Source organism: Microcaecilia unicolor, chromosome 2, assembly GCF_901765095.1.
Source record: "Microcaecilia unicolor chromosome 2, aMicUni1.1, whole genome shotgun sequence".
In the NCBI taxonomy this organism is placed as follows: Eukaryota; Metazoa; Chordata; class Amphibia; order Gymnophiona; family Siphonopidae; genus Microcaecilia; species Microcaecilia unicolor.
In genome coordinates, this window is record NC_044032.1 from 184074855 (window position 1) to 184097961 (window position 23107).

Genomic DNA, 23107 nt, shown 5'->3' on the forward strand with positions numbered 1-23107 from the left:
TACGGATTTACCTGGCTTTTGGACTGTGTCTGTTTGCCTGCCTGTCTGGTCAGTGGTCATGCAACCCCGCCGGTTCCAGAAGTTCTGGTGGCTGCCCGAACCTGGGGGCTCAACTCCCAGGGAACGGCGGTCGCTCCCCAGGTGAAGCTAGGGGTTGTCTGGCTGCCTGACCGAGTGCGGAGTCACTCCATCCTAGCCGTGCTCAGTCAGGGCACAAGGGCTCACATTCTTCCAGTCATAACAGTAGGCCGAAGCCATGAGCTTGCCAGACAATACCGAGCGTTCCAACCTGGCTCAGGTGCTACACCAGCAGCAGGCTCAAACCACCCGCTTGTCCAGTGCATTGCAGGAGGTCTGCAATCAGATTCCAACGCTCCAGCAGCAGGCAGTCCCGGATCCTCTGGCCCCTGGGACGGGGTTGTCCGCCGCCTGGCTGCGGGTTCCGGAGCCGCCTCATTTTGATGGTACCCCCGCAGTGTGCCGGGGGTTCCTGAATCAATGTCAGATCTTGTTCGAACTACAACCAGAGGCCTTCCCCTCTGACAGGATTAAAGTGACTTACCTCATCTCTCTACTGACTGGTCCCACGTTGGCGTGGGCATCCCCGCTGTGGGAACAGCGGAATCCTGTCCTGGCGAACCTAGAGGAAATCTTGCGGCAGTTCTGGATGGTGTTCTACGTGCCTGGCCGGCCTTCTTCTGCCTCGGGGGAGCTTCTGCGGATTCAACAGGGCTCCAGGTCGGTCAGGGCATACGCCATCTGGTTCTGCACTCTGGCCGCGGAGCTACGGTGGAACCAGGAGGCATTGACGGCCATTTTCTGGCAGGGGTTGGACGGCCAAATAAAGGATGAATTGGCCAGTCGAGAGATTCCTGCTACTTTGGACGGCCTTATTGCACTCTGCACGAGGATCGCCATCCGGTTCCAGGAGCGAACCCAGGAGAGGGCCACGCCGCGGGTGGAGCAGAGATCCAGAGGCCTGCCCCGTCGTCCATAATCGCCTGGGTCCAGTGAGGAGGGTTCGGAAGGAACCAAGGAGGAACCCATGATAATGGCCGGCCATCGTCTGTCCAAGAAGGAGAGGGTCCACATCTCCAGAATCGGCTATGTCTGTATTGTGGGCAGGACGGCCATTTCACGCGTACCTGCCCAAACAAGTCCGGGAGGTCGGGAAACGCTCCGGCCCGAGCCCTATGAAGGGGGTGGCTCTGGACCAGTTGCTCTCCGTTCCTGCATTACAAAGTGAAGGAGGCCAGGTTCATGCTCAGGCCTTACTGGACTCCGGGGCCAGAGGAAATTTTATCGATGCTGAGTTCCTGTCCCAGCTGGGTGGCTCCACGGTGCCCTGCCAACCGGAGCTCCGAGTGACCTCCATCCAGGGGAATAGTCTTCCCCGGACCATCATCCAGATCACTGTGCCTCTGCGTTTGCAGGTAGGGGTACTACATCAGGAAGACATTCAGTTCCTGGTCCTCACCCGAGCCATTCATCCGGTGATTCTTGGTCTGCCCTGGCTCCGTCCACACGCTCCAGTGATTGACTGGTCCACCCTGCTACCCTGGGCGCAGTTCGCCTACAACAACAGTCTGAATTCAGCCTCCCCGACTACACCCTTCAGTACCATCTATGGGCGTCATCCACGCCTACCTACGCCAATTTCCCCTGCAGAGGTCCCACCTCAGGTACAGACCACGGTCCGTACGCTTCAGGAGGCTTGGAGGAAGGTTCAGGAGCAGTTGCGCCAGGCAGCGGTCAAGGCCAAGGAAACGTACGACCGCAGGAGACAGGCAGCTCCCACATTCCAGCCAGGAGAGAAGGTATGGCTAAGCACCCGGTACCTGAAGCTGCGGCTCCCATCACTCAAGTTTGCCTCCCGCTTCATCGGGCCGTTTGCAGTGCGCTCCAGGATAGGAGGGGTGACTTACCGGTTGCACCTACCCGGTCAACTCAGAGTGCACAATGCCTTACATGTGTCCCTTCTGAAGCCTTTCCGCAGGTCCAAGTGGCATCCTGAACCCAAGAAGGTGGTTGTGCCCAAGAGTGATCCGGATCCCGAGTATGAGGTGGACCGCATCCTGGATTCAAAGCTGCGTGGAGGGAAGTTGTTTTACCTTCTGTCCTGGAAACACTTCGGACCAGAAGACAACTCCTGGGAGCCAGCCACTAACGTCCATGCTCCAGACCTGGTCCGTGAGTACCATTCTCTTCACCCTACTCGGCCCGGGCCAGGGAGAAGGGGGAGGCTTTCGGGGGGGGGGGTACTGTTACGTTCCTCACCTGGTGGCAGGCCTGCGCGGCCGATTCGCCGGCGAGTCGTGGTCCGGCGAAGATAGCCGGCCATCTTAGTGCTGGCTAGCTTCAGGAAGGCAGGAGGGTCTGTTTCTGTTTCCTATTCCTGGCAGCCGTCATCTGGGTTGGATCAATGGCTGCAGCCATCTTGGATAGATCAGGCCCTGGGAAGCCATCTTGGAGTAACAAGGTCAGGAAGGAAGCAAGCCCATATTTGGACGTAGGCATCTCTGCTGATGGGGGCAGCCATCTTGAATCAGCTGCACATGTTTGAGAGTGATTTCAACACTATTTAAAGCCCTGCCTCCAGTCCTTCGTTGCTTCGGCCTCAATTGTGTTTGAGGTCCACGCCGGTGCTCCTTACCTTCAGTTCCAGTGTTCCAGACCTTGGCTTGTTTCCCGGACCTCGCTTGTTTTGCTGCCTGCCTTGACCTTGGACTGTTTTTGACTACTCTTTGCTCTACGGATTTACCTGGCTTTTGGACTGTGTCTGTTTGCCTGCCTGTCTGGTCAGTGGTCGTGCAATCCCACCGGTTCCAGAAGTCCTGGTGACTGCCCGAACCTGGGGGCTCAACTCCCAGGGAACGGCGGTCGCTCCCCAGGTGAAGCTAGGGGTTGTCTGGCTGCCTGACCGATTGCGGTCCATCCTAGCCGTGCTCAGTCGAGGCACAAGGGCTCACATTCTTCCAGTCCTAACATCAGGACAGACAAACAGGCCAAATAAGGGATAAGAGAATTAATAAGGTGGGAAAGATAAAATATACAAGGGTACTGTACAAGTGAATAGGGACTAGGAGTTAAAAGCAGCATCAAAGAGGTGGGCTTTTAACCTAGATTTGAAGATGGCCAGAGATGGAGCTCGAAGTACTAGCTCAGAAAGTTTATTACAGGCATATGGTGCAGCAAGATAAAGGAACGGAGTCTGGAGTTGGCAGTGGAAGAGAAGTGTACAGATAAGAGAGATTTATCCAATGAACGGAGTTCCTGGGGAGGAATGCAGGGAGAGATAAGAGTGGAGAGGTACTGAGGAGCTACACAGTGAATGCATAAGAGGAGTTTGCGAAAACGGATAGGGAGCCAATGAAGTGACTTGAGGAGAGGACTAGTATGAGCATAGCGACACTGGCGGAACATTAAGTCATGCAGCAGAATTTAGCTGCCAATTTTATACAAAGTTAATTATGTTCTGTGGAAAATAAATCTGTTTGCCTGTTATGTGAATGTTCTGTCACCATTTCATTATTGCTAACAAGTATTAGGGGCATTTGCTTTAAACTTTGTTTTAATTCTTTTATCCAAACCTTACATGCACATGGTATTGTTTGTTAAACCCAAACACAAAATCTAAGGGTGGTTAAACAATTTGGAATAAACTGTTGTGCTGTAGAAGTTGTTGTTTATTTTTGCAATGTGTGTATGGATGCCTGTTCTGGTGTGTGCATGTGATAATGTTTGAGTAATGTCTATAAGAACATATGTACTTATGTACAGGGCAATCTAAGGGAGTTGAGGAGTTTGAAGTGTTGGGGGGGGGGGGAGTGGAAGGGGGTAAATAAATAATAATAAAAATCTCACCAGCTTGATATCGTTATGTATTAATGAGAAAGGTCAAGATGACTACAGTTGAGGCAAATGTGCAGGATGTATTTGTTTTGTGGTTTTGTAATTCATATATCATTTGCCCATGTTATTTGTCATAACTGGAAAAAGTTTTGTATGAAGGATGTTAAAAGTATAATAATAAAAACAAATTAAAGATTTAAAAAAAAATCAGGCTATGTTAAAATGTTCAGCCTGCATAAGATAGTAACACATTAATTACCCATCCCTAGTTATAAACTTTTATATATAGTCAAAACTTTATCCAGTAGCTGCTGCATGAAATTCAAACAGAATGTGCAATTACTTCTGAATGTCAGGCCCTAAAGGTTTATCAACATTTGTCATGAATGTTCATTTTCTGCAACATTGATAAGATAATATAATCTTACCAGCATTATCTACAACACTGCAGTTAATAAAAAGGTTCTACATGAAATATGCTTAAAACAGAGAATAAACAGTATATATCTAAAGGGTTTTTTTTCATTTACTACGTCACTTCTTTCTAAAGCGTCATCATGCATACAGTGGTGGAAATAAGTATTTGATCCCTTGCTGATTTTGTAAGTTTGCCCACTGACAAAGACATGAACAGCCCATAATTGAAGGGTAGGTTATTGGTAACAGTGAGAGATAGCACATCACAAATTAAATCCGGAAAATCACATTGTGGAAAGTATATGAATTTATTTGCATTCTGCAGAGGGAAATAAGTATTTGATCCCCCACCAACCAGTAAGAGATCTGGCCCCTACAGACCAGGTAGATGCTCCAAATCAACTCGTTACCTGCATGACAGACAGCTGTCGGCAATGGTCACCTGTATGAAAGACACCTGTCCACAGACTCAGTGAATCAGTCAGACTCTAACCTCTACAAAATGGCCAAGAGCAAGGAGCTGTCTAAGGATGTCAGGGACAAGATCATACACCTGCACAAGGCTGGAATGGGCTACCAAACCCTCAGTAAGACGCTGGGCGAGAAGGAGACAACTGTTGGTGCCATAGTAAGAAAATGGAAGAAGTACAAATGACTGTCAATCGACAAAGATCTGGGGCTCCACGCAAAATCTCACCTCGTGGGGTATCCTTGATCATGAGGAAGGTTAGAAATCAGCCTACAACTACAAGGGGGGAACCTGTCAATGATCTCAAGGCAGCTGGGACCACTGTCACCACGAAAACCATTGGTAACACATTACGACATAACGGATTGCAATCCTGCAGTGCCCGCAAGGTCCCCCTGCTCCGGAAGGCACATGTGACGGCCCGTCTGAAGTTTGCCAGTGAACACCTGGATGATGCCGAGAGTGATTGGGAGAAGGTGCTGTGGTCAGATGAGACAAAAATTGAGCTCTTTGGCATGAACTCAACTCGCCGTGTTTGGAGGAAGAGAAATGCTGCCTATGACCCAAAGAACACCGTCCCCACTGTCAAGCATGGAGGTGGAAATGTTATGTTTTGGGGGTGTTTCTCTGCTAAGGGCACAGGACTACTTCACCGCATCAATGGGAGAATGGATGGGGGCCATGTACCGTACAATTCTGAGTGACAACCTCCTTCCCTCCGCCAGGGCCTTAAAAATGGGTCGTGGCTGGGTCTTCCAGCACGACAATGACCCAAAACATACAGCCAAGGCAACAAAGGAGTGGCTCAGGAAGAAGCACATTAGGGTCATGGAGTGGCCTAGCCAGTCACCAGACCTTAATCCCATTGAAACTTATGGAGGGAGCTGAAGCTGCGAGTTGCCAAGCGACAGCCCAGAACTCTTAATGATTAGAGATGATCTGCAAAGAGGAGTGGACCAAAATTCCTCCTGACATGTGTGCAAACCTCATCATCAACTACAGAAGACGTCTGACCGCTGTGCTTGCCAACAAGGGTTTTGCCACCAAGTATTAGGTCTTGTTTGCCAGAGGGATTAAATACTTATTTCCCTCTGCAGAATGCAAATAAATTCATATACTTTCCACAATGTGATTTTCCGGATTTAATTTGTGATGTGCTATCTCTCACTGTTACCAATAACCTACCCTTCAATTATGGGCTGCTCATGTCTTTGTCAGTGGGCAAACTTACAAAATCAGCAAGGGATCAAATACTTATTTCCACCACTGTATATAGCAGTCCTTCAGTCTTGTAAGATTTTATTTTAACGAACACTGGGCAAGATTTGGTCTGGGATTTATTCATTGTGTAACAAAAAAAAAAAAACAAGTACAGATAAAATAAGATCTTATCCACAACGTGATATTCTTAAAGTAAAATAAATAACTAAAAGAGTTGATGCTAAGTGCTTCACAACAGTTTCTGGAAAGTCTGACTCTGTTATATTTACCTGTTCTAAATGTGTGGCAAAAGCCACAGTGACTGACAAAACAAAGAAGTCTCTACAGTTGTCTGCCAGTCCAATCTGGTGATAACCTTCTGCTTCATTTAGGACAGGCACAAGATTCTTAGGGTCCAGACCAGATAATCCAGCAGGCACTAAAAGGAAAAATAAATCCATTTGTCTGTTCTGACAAACAATGGTGGCTCTCATCTGTATTAACACTTTGGGTACTAAGATGAAAGTGTGTGTGTGGGGGGGGAGGGGGGGCACGACAGGAAGGGCAATTCCTTGCAACTGAAGCAGTTTATTTTGGGAAAGGCATGTAATAAAAACAGTAATTTCAGTACAACTGTATTCCTGATATAAAGAATATACATTCCACATCTATCTCCAATTGCAAGACTTGTTTCTATACATTAACTGTAGAGACAATCTAAAGTTAAAGAGTGCCCATTTTATTCTTCAAATAGAGGTGATTCCTGTTATGGTAGTCATAGGCAAACGCAAAGTGGCTAAGCGGAAAAATAAAGTGGAGCTACTCTCCCTATATTCACATGGCTCAGTCTCTCACACCTCCTCCTATTCTATTTCCAATGCATCTGTCTTAATTGCTCCTTTTTCTCTTCTTTTTTGGTTGTTTTTTTTTTAACTTCCCTTCCTCTTAATTTTATCCCTCATTCTGCCTTCCTACATACTTACCCAAACTTTATCTTGCAATGGTTAACATTAACACATTCCACCCTTCGATCAGATTCAATATACAACTACATAGAAAACATTTTTTGGATACAACAGTTAAAAATGGACATTTGAAGATTAATTCTATCAATTAACGTTTTAAATGTGCATTACACGTGAAATGTTTAGGGGTTCATTTTCAAAGCAATTAGATTTACAACGTTCCATAGGTTACTATCAGGCTTATTTTCGAAAGAGAAGGGCGCCCATCTTTCAACACAAATCGGGAGATGGGCATCCTTCTCCCAGGGTCGCCCAAATCGGCATAATCAAAATCCGATTTTGGGCATCCCCAACTGCTTTCCGTCGCAGGGACTACCAACGTTCACGGGTGCGTGTCGGAAGTGTAGCGAAGGCAGGACTAGGGCGTGCCTAACATATAGGCGTCCTTGACCGATAATGGAAAAAAGAAGGGCGTCCCCGACGAGCACTTCGGGACTTTATTTGGTCCATTTTTTTTATTTTTACAACCAAGCCTCAAATAGGTGCCTGAACTGACCAGATGACCACCGGAGAGAATTGGGGATGACCTTCCCTTACTCCCCCAGTAGTCACTAACCCCCTCCCACCCTAAAAAAAAAAAATTTTAAATATTTTTTCCAGCCTCTATTCCAGCCTCAAATATCATACCCAGCTCCATGACAGCAATATGCAAGTCCCAGGAGCAGTTTTAGGGGGTATCGCAGTGCACTTCAGGCAGGCGGACCCAGACCCATCCCCCTCTACCTGTTACACTTGTGGTGGTAAATGTGAGCCCTCCAAAACCCACCACAAACCCACTATACCCCATCTAGGTGCCCCCCCCCCCCTTCATCCCTAAGGGCTATGGTAGTGGTGTAAAGTTGTGGGGAGTGGGTTTTTTTTTTGGGGGGGGGGGGAGGTTGCGGGGCACAGAACACAAGGTAAGGGAGCTATGCACCTGGGAGCTTTTTCTGAAGTCTACTGCAGTGCCCCCTAAGGTGCCCGATTAGTGTCCTGGCATGTGAGGGGGACCAGTGCACTACGAATGCTGGCTCCTCCCACGACCAAATGGCTTGGCTTTGGTCGTTTCTGAGATGGCCATCCTCGGTTTCCATTATCGCCGAAAACCGAGGACGGCAATCTCTAAGAACGACCTAAAATGTTGAGATTTGGGTGTCCCGGACCATATTATTGAAAGGAAAGATGGATGCTCATCTTGTTTCAATAATACGGGTTTCCCCGCCCCTTCGCCAGGACGTCCTGCAAGGACGTCCTCAGGAAAATTTAGGCGCCCCATTCAATTATGCCCCTCCACATAACTTTGTAAATCTAAGTTCTTTGAAATACACCTCTTAGTGCTTTAAAATACATTTCTTAGTTTACTAACATTCACACTTAAATACCCCACCTAAGTACTATTTTGTAAATACACATTTTATCTTACAGAACACATATTTGCAAGGGGAGGCATACACATGGGTACAGCATGGGTAGGGTTCTCACACACTTAACCTACAAAATACTAAGTTTTCTGCATGTCGCTGCCACATTTAGGCACTCACACAAGCTCTACGTTTGGCATAAGTGTAAGCGCCTAGATGTTAGGTGCACCAATACTGGAGTTATGCTAGTACCTTGGTTCTCAAATATAGAATAGGCTCCTATCATGTGGCCTCAGGTTACATAAAAAACCGACAGTTGTAGTATTAACCCCTTACAGCATAATCATCCATATAAAAAGTCAGCCGGTACATTTACTTTTATAATTACAGTTCAACTATTCACACTATACTCAGCCAACTTATATAATATCATTGACTTGGGTGTCAGAACATACATTATGGTAGACACCTCAAGTGCAAGCTAATCTTTCAAACAAAAACATCATCTTAAAATCACCATCTTGTTTATATGTGATTCTTGATATACTGCCTTTGTGGCTCAACCAAAGTGGTTTATATAATACACCATAATACATACAGGTACATTATAGCTAAGATACTTACCTGTAGCAGGTATTCTCCTAAGAAAGAAGGCCTTATATTCTCACAGATGGTTAACGCAAGACCGTATTGCCTGTCTGGAGCTTGTATTAAGCTTAAAAAAAATAAACCTTTCAGCGCAAGTGCCTTCCCGCCCGCCACAAAAGCACGGTACCAGCAGTATAATATAAAGCATAATAAAAAGGAAACAACTCTAAGAGGAGGTGGGAGAATAAGTGAGACTATAAGGCCTGCTGTCCTCGGAGAATGCCAGCTACAGGTAAGCATTTTCACTTTCTCCCAGGACAACTAGGCCTATAATTATCACAGATGGGAATCCCTAGCTACCAGGCTCACCAAAAACAACAACCAGTGGTCAACTGGACCTCGCAACAGCGAGGGCAAAAAAAAAATTTAATCTGAAACTATAAACAATCTGAGTGAGTACAGCCTGGAACAGATCAAAACAGACCTAGAAGAGTTGATTTGGGCTATAGACCCCAAACAAATTCTGCAGCATGATCTGTCCAAATTGACCGTCGCATCAGGAAAAGCTAAAGGTGGACAAAGCTGTGGGACTGGACGGGATCCACCCCAGGATATTAAAGGAGCTCACTGGAAACGGGAGAGGTTCCGTGGGAGTGGAGAACGGCAGATGTGGTCCCTCTTCACAAAAGTGGTGATAGGGAAGAAGCTGGAAACTACAGGCCGGTAAGCCTCACTTCAATTATTGGAAAAGTAATGGAAGCCATGCTGAAGGAAAGGATAGTGAATTTCCTGGAAGCCAATAAGTTGCAAGATCCGAGACAACATGGTTTTATCAAAGGGGGAGGAGTGGCCTAGTGGTTAAGGTGGTGGACTTTGGTCCTGGGGAACTGAGGAACTGAGTTCGATTCCTGGCACAGGCAGCTCCTTGTGACTCTGGGCAAGTCACTTAACCCTCCATTGCCTGCTGCATTGAGCCTGCCATGAGTGGGAAAGCGCAGGCTACAAATGTAATAAAAAAAAAAAAAAAAAAGGTAAATCGTGCCAAACGAATCTCATTGAATTCTTTGACTGGGTGACTGGAGAATTAAATCAGGGATGTGCTATAGACGTAATCTACCTAGATTTCAGCAAAGCTTTTGACATGGTTCCCCACAGGAGGCTCTTGAACAAACTGGACGGGCTGAAGATAGGACCCGAAGTGGTGAACTGGATTAGGAACTGATTGACAGACAGACGCCAGAGGGTGGTGGTAAATGGAATTCGCTCGGAGGAGGGAAAGGTGAGTAGTGGAGTGCCTCAGGGATCGGTGCTGGGACCGATTCTGTTCAATATATTTGTGAGTGACATTGCTGAAGGGTTAGAAGGTAAAGTAATAGAACTACCACCCAGGAACGCAATAAAATCTTCTTGCACATTCCTCAATCTTCAACCTCCCAAGTGTAAAGGTCTGAAATACAAATTAATGCACGCATCTACCTTTTACTATACGAGCATGCAGCTATGGAACGCATTGCCACGTAGCCTGAAAACGGTCCATGAATTGACCAATTTCCGTAAACTATTGAAAACTTATCTCTTCGACAAGATATATCACAAAGATCAACACGTGTAACTGTACAATCTTTAATATATCCAGAAATGTCTTATAAGGTCTCTTGCTTTAACACAATCATGTATGTCACCACCAAGTAACCCAAAACCCTCTGTAAAATCAAATGTATATTCTCTTCTATTTCCAGTATCCATGACGAATTGTAAGCCACATTGAGCCTGCAAAGAGGTGGGATACTGTGGGATACAAATGCAATAAATAAATAAATAAAAAGTTTGCCTTTTGCGGATGATATTAAGATTTGTAACAGAGTGGACACCCGGGAGGGAGTGGAAAACATGAAAAAGGATCTGCGGAAGCTAGAAGAATGGTCTAAGGTTTAGCAATTAAAATTCAATGCGAAGAAATGCAAAGTGATGCACTTAGGAAGTAGAAATCCACGGGAGGCGTATGTGTTAGGCGGTGAGAGTCTGATAGGTACCGATGGGGAGAGGGATCTTGGGGTGATAGTATCTGAGGATCTGAAGGCGACAAAACAGTGTGACAAGGCGGTGGCCGTAAGTAGAGAGGGGAGTGACCAGCAGAAGAAAGAGGTTTTAATGCCCCTGTATAAGTCGTTGGTGAGGCCCCACCTGGAGTATTGTGTTCAGTTCTGGAGGTCGTATCTTGCTAAAGATGTAAAAAGAATTGAAGCGGTGCAAAGAAAAGCTACAAGAATGGTATGGGATTTGCGTTACAAGACGTATGAGAAGAGACTTGCGGACCTGAACATGTATACCCTGGAGGAAAAGAGAAACAGGGGTGATATGATACAGATGTTCAAATATCTGAAAGGTATTAATCCGCAAACGAACCTTTTCCGGAGGTGGGAAGGCGGTAGAACTAGAGGGCATGATATGAGATTGAAGGGGGGCAGACAAGAAAGATGTCAGGAAGTATTTTTTCACGGAGAGAGTGGTGGATGCTTGGAATGCTGTACCGCAGGAGGTGGTGGAGAGGAAAACGGTAACGGAATTCAAACATGCGTGGGATAAACATAAAGGAATCCTGACAAGAGGGAATGGATCCTCAGAAGCTTAGCCGAGATTGGGTGGGAGGTGGGGCTGGTGGTTGGGAGGTGGGAATAGTGCTCGGCAGACTTATACGGTCTGTGCCCTGAAAATGACAGATACAAATCAAGGTAAGGTATACACAAAAAGTAGCACATATGAGTTTATCTTGTTGGGCAGACTGGATGGACCGTGCAGGTCTTTTTCTGCCGTCATCTACTATGTTACTAATAAAAGTGGTAATGAGATGGTCTTTAGTCCACACATTCACATGTCACAGCCTTGCAAATTTCTTCAACAGAGGCTGAACTCAGAGCCATGGCTGTGTTGGTATCCTAACATGATGAACAATAAAAGTATATAAGTACTGCCATACTGGGACAGATCGAATGTCCATCAAGCCCAGCATTCTGTTTCCAACAGTGGCCAATCCAGGTTACAAGTACCTAGCAAGATTCCAAAACTGTACAATACATTTTATGCTGCTTATCCTAGAGGTAAGCAGTGGATTTTCCCCATGTCCATCTTAATAATGGCTTATGGACTTTTCTTTTAGGAAGTTATCCAAACCTTTTTTAAACCCCACTAAGCTAACTGCTTTTACCACATTCTCTGGCAAATAATTCCAGAGTTTAATTACATGTTGAGTGAAGAAATAATTTCTCCAATTTTGATTAAATTTACTACTTTGTAGCTTTATTGCGTGCCTCCTATTCCTAGTACTTTTGGAAAGAGTATACAAGTGATTCACGTCTACCCATTCCACTCCATTCATTATTTTATAGACCTTTATCACATCTCCCCTTAGCCGTCTTTTCTCAAAGCTGAAGAGCTCTAGCCGCTTTAGCCTTTCCTCATAAGGAAGTCGTCCCATCCCCTTTATCATTTTCCTTGCCCTTGACATGAACCTCAAGGGTCAGCCCTGCCAGGGCTTAAGTAAAACAAATGCAATCTGCCAGCCAAATAGAAATGGTACATTTCCCAATGGCAACCCTCTAAATCCAGGGATGGAGCTATGCTCTATTCAGAGGTGAGCTCAACAGTCAGAGATGGAGATGTGCCCATATGCTGGGGCAGAGGAGAGAGACAGAGATGGAGTAGTTGGGATCAAAAGAATCCAAAAGTTGGGTGGACTGTCTGTAGGGCCTAGTCCGCTCCATGTAAAAAGACAATGTTCACTTGCAGTACAAGGTGTGCAGTGCTAGTTTGCCAGGATGGGAATGAGGTCAGGAGAAGAATGTTGGCAAGACAATTGACTGGTTCAAATGGAACTCCTACACAACCTTAAATAGGAACTTGGGGTGTATGCGGAAGACTACTCTGCTATGATGAACTTTGTATAAGATGCATCCGCCACTAAGGCCTGAAGTTCACTGACCTTGCGAGCTGAAGTAACAGCCTCTAAAAATATGACAAACAGATGACAGGAATCAAGTGTTTCAAAAGGAGCTTTCATGAGCTGGGTGAGGAACAAGTTCAGGTCCCATGACACAGATGGAGGTCTGACAGGGGGCTTTGTCAAAATGTTTTAAATCTGACCCGGTCCAGTATAGCGAATGATGGTTGATGAATTCTCCAGCATGACGGTAATAGCACCAGGACATTGTGTCTATATTTTGTTTTTTATATGCCCGACAACTTGCTAGGCAGATGTAAGAAACTATGTGCTTTTTGCTTGTCATATGCACTTAATTTGAGAGTGAGTTTTATGTTTTCACTGCAGCATTAGCGATCCACAAAAGTCTTGCGGTATGGTTCCCTGAGGAAGAATACCAAATGGGACCGTTGGAATCAACACGCAAGCTGGAGCTTACAAGATAAGTGGATTCATGCACTTTATGAAAGATTGCTATTTAAAGCAGATAGTGCATTAATTGACTAAAGAGCAACAGAGAAATAAATATTTAAAACCTTTAAAAAAATTGATGGGGGTTTTTCAGTCGATGATGACTTTTTTTGCAAGCAACTTATTATTTTAAGGTGTTGCTGCAACTGTTGAGACGTTTCCCCCCTATTTTCAATATAGGCACTATAGTACTGCTAGTTTGGGTTGTTATATAAATATGAAACAATGGAAAATTAAAAGCACACCATATTCTCCTGCATGTAAGATGCTATGGTATATGTTCGAAAGCTCATGATTGTATCTGCTGTTTATTATTATACTGTTACACAGTAACATAGTAGATGACGGCAGATAAAGACCTATACGGTTCATCCAGTCTGCCCAACAAGATAAACTCATTATATGCGATACTTTATATGTATACCTGACCTTGATTTGTCCTTGCCATTTTCACGGCACAGACCTTAGAAGTCTGCCCAGCACTAGCTTTGCTTCCCATTTACCAGTGTTGCTACCCAATCTCTTCTAAGCTTCTGTGGATCCATTCCTTGTGAACAGAATTCCTTTGTGTTTATCCCACGCACGTTTGAATGCTACAGTTTTCATCTCCACCACCTCCCGCGGAAGGGCATGCCAAGTATCTACCACCCTCTCCATGAAAAAATACTGCCTGACATTTTTCCTCAGTCTGCCCCCCTTCAACCTCAATTCATGTCCTCTAGTTCTACTGCCTTCCCTCTCCAGAAAAGGTTTGTTTACAGATTAATACCTTTCAAATATTTGAACATCTATCATATCACCCCTGTTTCTCCTTTCCTCCAGGGTATACATGTTCAGGTCAGTAAGTCTCTCCTCATATGTCTTGTAACATAAACCCAATATCATTTTTGTAGCTTTTCTTTTTACATCCTCAGCAACATACGGCCTCCAAAGCTGAACACAATAATCCAGGTGAGGCCTCGCCAACAACGTATAGGGAATTCAACACTTCCTTTCTTCTGCTAGTTACACTTCTCTCTATACAGCCTAGCATCCTTCTGACTACGGCCACCGCCTTGTCACACTGTTTTGTCACCTTCAAATCTTCAGATACTATCATCCCAAGATCCCTCTTCCCGTCTGTGCATATCAGCCTCTCATCGCCTAACACATACATCTTCTGTGGATTTCTACTCCCTGTGCATCACTTTGCACTTCTTTGCATTGAACTTTCATTTCCAAACATTAGACCATTCTTCTAGCTTCTGCAGATCCTTTTTCATGTTTTCCACTCCCACCATGGTGTCCATTCTGTCACAAATCTTGGTATCATCTGCAAAAAGGCAAACTTTACCTTCTAACCCTTCGGCAACGTCACTCACAAATATATTGAACAGAATCGGCTCCAGCACTGATCCTCGAGGCACTCCACTACTCGCCTTTTCTTCCTCCGAGTGAATTCCATTAAACACCACCCTCTCGCATCTGTCCATCAACCAGTTCCTAATCCAGATGATCACCACTTTGGGTCCTAACTTCAGCCTGTCAAGTATATTCAAGAGCCTCCTATGAGGAACAATGTCAAAGGCTTTGCTAAAATCTAAGTAGATCAGCATGTCCTCGATCTAATTCTCTGGTCACCCAGAATTCAAGGAGATTCGTTTAGCACGATTTACCTTTGGTAAAACCATGTTGTCTCAGATCTTGCAACTTATTGGATTCCAGGAAATTCACTATCCTTTTCTTCAACATCGTTTCCATTACATTTACAATAACCGAAGTGAGGCTTACCGGCTTGTAGTTTCCAGCTTCTTCTCTGTCACTACTTTTGTGAAGAGGGACCACATCTGCTCTTCTCTAATCCCACGGAACCTCACCCATCTCCAAGGATTTCTTAAACAAATCTTTAAGAGGACCCGTCAGAACCTCTGAGCTCTCTCAGTTCCCTGAAATGGATCCTATCCGGTCCCATGGTTTTGTCCACCTTCAGATTTTCAAGTTGTTCATAAACACTCGCTCCGTGAATGGTGCTATATGCTCTCCATTCTCATATGTACTTTTGCCAGTCAATCGTGATCCTTCTCCAGGATTTTCTTCTATGAAAACAGAAGTATTTGTTTAGCACATTTGCTTTTTCTTCATCATTCTTCATATAGCAGTTCACAGCATCTTTCAGTCTCAAAATTCCATTTTTAGTCTTCCTCATTTTACTAATATACTTGAAAAAAATTCTTGTTGCCCCACCTTACATTTCTAGCCATTTGTTCTTCCGCTTTCGACAGACACATCTCTCCCTTGGCTTCTTTCATTTTCATCTGGTATTTCTCTCTGTGTCCCTCTTCATGAGTTTTTCTGTATTTCATGAACGCCAACTCTTTAGCATTTACTTTCTCAGCAGCCTGAGAACCATATTGGTTTCCTTTTTTTATTGCTTTTAGTTACTCTCCTTGCAAAAAGGTTTGTAGCCATATTTATAGTTTCTTTCAGCCTGGACCACTACTTTTCCACTTCTCTTATGTTCTCCCAGTCCATCAGCTCTTTCTTCAGGTATTCCCCCATTTTACTAAAGTCAGTATGTTTGAAATCCAGGACTTTAAGTTTTGAGTGGATGCCATCCACTTCAGCTATTATATCAAACCAAACCGTTTGATGGTCACTGATGCCCAGGTGGGCACCCACTCACACATTAGACACACTTTCCCTCTGTGTGAACACCAGATCCAGCGTTGCTCCTTCCCTCATGGGTTCCATCACCATTTGTCTGAGCAGAGCACTTTGAAAAGCATCCACATCTTTCTGCTTCTTTCCGATTCCACAGATGGAACTTTCTAATCCGAATCCAGCAGGTTGAAATCTCCCATCAACAGCATCTCTCTTTTCTTTCCCAACTTTTGGTTATCTATAACCAGATCTTTATCTAGCTCCTCCGATTGTGTCAGAGGTTTGTAGACAACACCTGTGTGGACAGATGGCATTTGGTTATTTACATTTGGAATTCCCAACTTCCTGATACAGACAAACGAAACATGAACATGTTGAAGGGGGAATTCATTAATAAGTTATTTATGATCAAATATATTTTCAAAGGAGTTATTGAAAATCTGAATGATTTTAATATATTCATCACAGAAAGCACTTTTTCATGACTTTGTATTAAGCACTTTATATGGATTGATGATGAAGTTTTTGCCTTTAAAAATAATATAAGCCAGGCAAGTTGAAATTGGTGAGTATGGCTCAACAAATCTCACATGTCCCCAATATTGCACTTTCTGCACTCACCAACAGCTGAAGGCCAGGATATGAATTCTGAGGCCGAGGGGAATTCAAAGTCTGCTCCGCAGGCAGATGAGGGCACCTAGGCAGGTGTGGCAGAGAGTGGAGAACCCAAACACATAAGACACACAGAAGGGCATTTTCAATATAACATCTAAGTCTGACTTTGGACGTTTTGTGCTAAACATCCCAAATCCGGATAGAAAATATGACCATGTGAGGCTATCGCTTGAAGTCTTGGCAGCCGTTTTAAAGAAACTGCAGAAGCGAGAGGATCAGAAGCAGCACGCAGGAAAGAGTGTGGATCTTTTCTGCCCCAAAGAAGCCACTAGACCACCAGTGTGCATTGAGGTACGTTCGGGGAGAGTACCCAGGGCTGGAGGGGTGGTGGATGGATTGAGCTGTTCGTGAATGAATGGGTAGGAGGGAAAAAAGATTGGTAAGGGGGACATACATGGGGATTTGCTTTTTTGGAAATGTGTATCTTTTTTAATGATGTTATTTTTACCAGTATTTTTACTGCTTTTAGAGTCTGGCTTTCTGGAGGGGGGGGTCAAGGTGACTGGGGTGTGAAGACAGGGGCTGGGCTGAAGGAGATTACTTGTGGGGTCAAGGTGACTGTAGTGCGGTGTGGAGGCAGGGGCTGGGCATTACTTGCGGGGTCAAGGTGACTGTGCTGCGGCAGGGGCTGGATGGAGATTACTTGCAGTGAGGATGGTTAGATTTCTGTCCCTGTACAACTCTCTTCTACTCTGCACTGTTACATACTGTTTTCTCCTGCTTGCCTTTCAAGACTTGCAGGTCAATCAGCAGCTTTGCAACACTGTCTTTTTTGATTGTTAACTTAATAGCGTACTACAAATACAAGTACACACAACTGAAGGGGCAGAACACAATCTACAACACTGCAGCTTAATATCAGTCACAAATTGTATAAAACATGCTCCACTTCATTATCCATACTGCATAAAAGACTAGAGGAACTCTGCAGTTATATGTTATAAGAGAAACTTCTAGCCTACCAATCCACATTTTTTTGATCAGTAATAAACACAAACCATCACATCTATCTATATAAAACGCACCTCCAACATTCTATTGAAGCCTCACCTGCAAGCCGGAAACGTCTCCCTTTGTGGTGGTGTAGATATCCGGTTTGCCCATGATTGTCTGCCCCAGGGGCGTATCTGCGTGGGGCCTCAGGGGCCTGGGCCCCCGCAGATTTTGCCCTGGACCCCCCTACCGCCATCAACCCTCCCCCGCTGCCGTTCTTACTTTTGCTGGCGGGGGACCCCAACCCCCGCCAGCCGAGGTCTGCTTCCACCTGCCGCAAAAACTTCTTCTTCAGCCGGCGGGGGACCCCAAACCCCCGCCAGCCGCCCCGCGGTGTTTAAAATTCATCTTCGGCCTCCGTGGCCGTGCTGCTGTGATAGGCGCTGTTGAAATCCACTTCGGAGTCTGACGTCGCAGCACGTACAACGACGTCAGACTCCGAAGTGGATTTCAACAGCGCCTATCACAGCAGCACGGCCACGGAGGCCGAAGATGAATTTTAAACACCGCGGGGCGGCTGGCGGGGGTTTGGGGTCCCCCGCCGGCTGAAGAAGAAGTTTTTGCGGCAGCGGCAGGTGGAAGCAGACCTCGGCTGGCGGGGGTTGGGGTCCCCCACCAGCAAAAGTAAGAACGGCAGCGGGGGAGGGTTGGCGGCGGGAGGGGGGTGGAGAGAGTCATTGGTGGCGGTGGGGGCTCGGCGGTGGGGGCTCGGTGGCGGCGGGGGGGGGGCTAAAATGTGCCCCCTCCCTCTGGCTCTGGCCCCCCCTACCGCCGGAGTCCAGATACGCCCCTGGTCTGCCCCGCCCTTACGTCAAACGTGATGACGTCGAGGGCATAGCACTCAATGAATCAAGGAAGCCCACTGGTTAATCTTTGTTTCCACTCCACAACGCAGCAGTCATTCCCATACACTCAAAACCAAACAAAATCGCTGCTGAACCCCGTCCCCCTGCCCACAGTCCCCCTCACCCACCCTCCCGAAGCCGCTCGCTCACCGTCCACCGCACCCCCCTCCTCTCAGACTCTGGCCATGCAGCAGGACGATTACTACACACGAGTGGAAGTGACCCAATCAACTACAATGTAAGCAAGGAAGCCCATTGGTTAATCTCTGTTTCCACTCCCCAACATAGCCGTCATTCCCATACACTCAAAACCAAGCACACCTAGGAGCAGCTGATCCACATTGTCGGTTTTTTTTTTCTTCTTCCATCTGAACAACTTGTAAAGCTAAAGGTGGACAAAGCCATGGGACCGGACGGGATCCACCCCAGGATATTAAGGGAGCTCAGAGAGGTCCTGGCGGGTCCTCTTAAAGATTTGTTTAATAAATCCTTGGAGACAGGAGATGTTCCGAGGGATTGGAGAACGGCGGAGGTGGTCCCTCTTCACAAAAGTGGTGATAGGGAAGTAGCTGGAAACTACAGGCCGGTAAGCCTCACTTCGGTTATTGGAAAAGTAATGGAAGCGATGCTGAAGGAAAGGATAGTGAATTTCCTGGAAGCCAATAAGTTGCAAGATCCGAGACAACATGGTTTTACCAAAGGGAAATCGTGCCAAACGAATCTCATTGAGTTTTTTGATTGGGTGACAGGAGAATTGAATCAGGGACGAGCTATGGACGTAATCTACTTAGATTTCAGCAAAGCTTTTGACACGGTTCCCCACAGGAGGCTTTTAAATAAACTGGATGGGCTGAAGATAGGACCTAAAGTGGTGAACTGGATTAGGAACTGGTTGACGGACAGACGCCAGAGGGTGGTGGTGAATGGAGTTAGCTCGGAGGAGGGAAAGGTGAGTAGTGGAGTGCCTCAAGGATCGGTGCTGGGGCCGATTCTGTTCAATATATTTGTGAGTGACCTTGCCGAAGGGTTAGAAGGTAAAGTTTGCCTATTTGTGGATGATACTAAGATCTGTAACAAAGTGGACACCCCGGAGGGAGTGGAAAACATGAAAAAGGATTTGAAGAAGCTAGAAGAATGGTCTAAGGTCTGGCAATTAAAATTCAATGCGAAGAAATGCAAAGTGATGCACTTAGGGAATAGAAATCCACAGGAGACGTATGTGTTAGGTGGCGAGAGTCTGATAGGTTCAGACGGGGAGAGGGACCTTGGGGTGATAGTATCTGAGGATTTGAAGGTGACAAAACAGTGTGACAAGGCGGTGGCTGTATCTAGAAGGTTGTTGGGCTGTATAGAGAGAGGTGTGACCAGCAGAAGAAAGGGGGTGTTGATGCCTCTGTATAAGTCGTTGGTGAGGCCCCATCTAGAGTACTGTGTTCAGTTTTGGAGGCCGTACCTTGCTAAGGATGTAAAAAGAATCGAAGCGGTGCAAAGAAAAGCTACGAGAATGGTATGGGATTTGCGTAACAAGACGTATGAGGAGAGACTTGCTGACCTGAACATGTATACCCTGGAGGAAAGGAGAAACAGGGGTGATATGATACAGACGTTCAAATATTTGAAAGGTATTAATCCGCAAACGAACCTTTTCCGGAGATACGAAGGCGGTAGAACGAGAGGACATGAAATGAGATTGAAGGGGGGCAGACTCAAGAAAAATGTCAGGAAGTATTTCTTCACGGAGAGAGTGGTGGATGCTTGGAATGCCCTCCCGCGGGAGGTGGTGGAGAGGAAAACGGTAACGGAATTCAAACATGTGTGGGATAAACAAAGGAATCCTGTTCAGAAGGAAAGTATCCTCAGGAGCTTAACCGAGATTGGATAGCAGAGCCGGTAGTGGGAGGCGGGGATAGTGCGGGGCAGACTTATACGGTCTGTGCCAGAGCCGGTGGTTGGAGGCGGGACTGGAGGTTGGGAGGCAGGAATAGCGCTGGGCAGACTTATACGGTCTATGCCAGAGCCGGTGGTGGGAGGCGGGGTTAGTGCTGGGCAGACTTATACGGTCTTTGCCAGAGCCGGTGGTGGGAGGCGGGGCTAGTGCTGGGCAGACTTATACGGTCTATCCCAGAGCCGGTGGTTGGGAGGCGGGGCTAGTGCTGGGCAGACTTATACGGTCTATGCCAGAGTCGGTGGTTGGGAGGCGGGGCTAGTGCTGGGCAGACTTATACGGTCTGTGCCCTGAAGAGCACAGGTACAAATCAAAGTAGGGTATACACAAAAGTAGCACACATGAGTTGTCTTGTTGGGCAGACTGGATGGACCGTGCAGGTCTTTTTCTGCCGTCATCTACTATGTTACTATGAAACACGTCTAAAGCTGTTTCTACTGGATAAACTGTGCCTTAACAGGTAAAAGACAAAAGGTTTTTGTTGTTGGTTTCTTACTGAACACCTTTTTAATTTATTTGAAAGCTACCCATCTGTACATATGAATATCATGAAATCTAAATTAAATATCACTAAAACAGCTTTAAAAATTATTCTACCTGGTAGAAACTGCAATTTTAAACTCTGTATTTTCAGATCATTTCTCAACAATACAAAGTTTATCCAGGTTAAGTGCCCGTGGCTGAGTCAGCTCCACCGTTGCCTGTGTCACTGAAAGAGTATGAGGGAGCTCCATACTCCTGTGGGTCAGAACGTGACTTAGCTGCTGGACGCCAGAAGCAGTGTCTCCTTAGGCTGACAGCAAATAGCAACCCCCCCCCAAGCAGGGAGGGGACAGGACCGTGGAACTGGGAGGGGGAGGGACCCTTGAACTGGTAGGGGAACCCTAGAACTGGGAGGGAGGGAAGGTGACCCTGAAACTCTGAGGGAGGGTGGGGGGAACCCTGAAACTGGAAGGGACCCTGGAACTCGGAGGCAAGGGGGATGACCCTGGAACTCGGAGGGAGGGATGGAGGGGGGACCCTGGAACTGGGAGGGAGGAAGGAGGGGCCCCTGGCACACACTCTGATTCTCACACACACACTCTCTCTCGGACACACTCGCACCCAGTCTCACTCTCTCTCACACACACACACACTCGCACATTCACTCTCTCTCACACAGTCAATCTCACAAACACTCTCTCAAACATACACACTACGAGGAAAACCTTGCTAGCGCCAGTTTCATTTCTGTCAGAAACGGGCCTTTTCACTAGTAGTTTGATAAAGACTATGTATTGCTTGCATATACCATTCATTCAAAGATATACAGCTAGACGAAATGTACCAAACTGAACACAAACAAGAAACGCACAAGCTTTAGGGTTAGGTCTGCAAAAATGTTTAAGTACTGAAGGTTAAAAAAAAAGCTAGTTTGGCTAGGAAGTTGATTTGTCTGCACAAGTTTTATAGGCCAATATAACCTTCAATCTCATTACCACATGCTGCATGCTCACCTTTTCCTTCCCTTGGAGGAGCCTCCTTTGCTTTAAACCCATCTGTTTGAGGTTTTGTATCTGTTTCCAGTGTAACACCAATCTGCATCTCTGGCTTAAATTTTGTATATTTGCTGCTGAGCAAGGGATACCATTTTGGAGCCTGCATAATAAAGTAAAAGGAATGTAAAACTGTGCTGCAAAAATCAAATTCTCTGATGACTTTTTACTGAGCCACAGGCAAAACTGTATAAATATAGCCTAGTGGTTAGTGCATTGTGCTGAGAACTGAGGAAGCCAGGTTCAATTCCCACTACAGGTCCTTGTGACACTGGGCAAGTCACTGATATCCTCCATCACCCCAAGTACAAAAACTTAGATTGTGTGCCCATTAGAGACAGAGAAAGTAGCTGTATGTAATATGTAAACTAAAGGTGGTATATCAAGAACCTAACAAACACACGTACAAAATAAAGTATCTTAGATTACAAAGGCTAACAGCACTACTTACAACTTTGAAATCAATGCAATCTGCACTACACACTATTTAGCTTTAAGTGTAGATAATTAATACCGAAACTCTTATCAAAAAGTCGCAATTTTAATATGTATTGTTATACTATTGTATCAGCATTCCTAAACTTCCTTATTTTCTAACTTAACTCTGTTATCTAAATGTTCCACCTTTGTTTACACCCTATGCTATTAAAAACATTTTATTGCATATTTTTTATTATTATAATTTATTTGGATTTTGCTCACACCTTTTTCAGAAGTAGTTCAAGGTGAGTTACATTCAGGTACACTGGGTATATCTCTGGAGGGCTCACAATCTAATTTTGTACCTGAAGCAACGGAGGGTTAAGTAACTTGCTTAAGATCACAAGGATGAGCAGTGGGATTTGAACCAGGCAACTCTGGATGTCACCAAATAGGCTACTCCTCCACATTTTAAGTAACATACTATTTGAAGCCAGTAACACAACATTAGAATTAGAATATTTCACCAGTGGTCCCTATTTAGGCATTATAGTGAAGTAACATACTATGCCATGCCTTGTATTATTTTAATTTTTTATTTTTATTAAATTGCAAAAAACTACAAAGAAAATAGAATTATAACAATTGAAACATTTCCATCACCAACAATGAAAGGAAAAACAAAATATATCACATTATGGGCAGCCAACCTACAA

At 45.5% G+C, this 23107-nt stretch overlaps 1 protein-coding gene across 1 annotated transcript in view; it reads right to left on the bottom strand.

Annotated features, from left to right (window-relative positions):
* The window catches only part of CEP120 (centrosomal protein 120), a 410430-nt gene that overhangs the window by 337430 nt on the left and 49893 nt on the right, over positions 1–23107 (bottom strand). Inside the window, 2 exon segments of the mRNA XM_030193546.1 lie at positions 6229–6377; positions 21933–22074. Of these exon segments, the coding sequence (XP_030049406.1) occupies positions 6229–6377; positions 21933–22074 (291 nt within the window).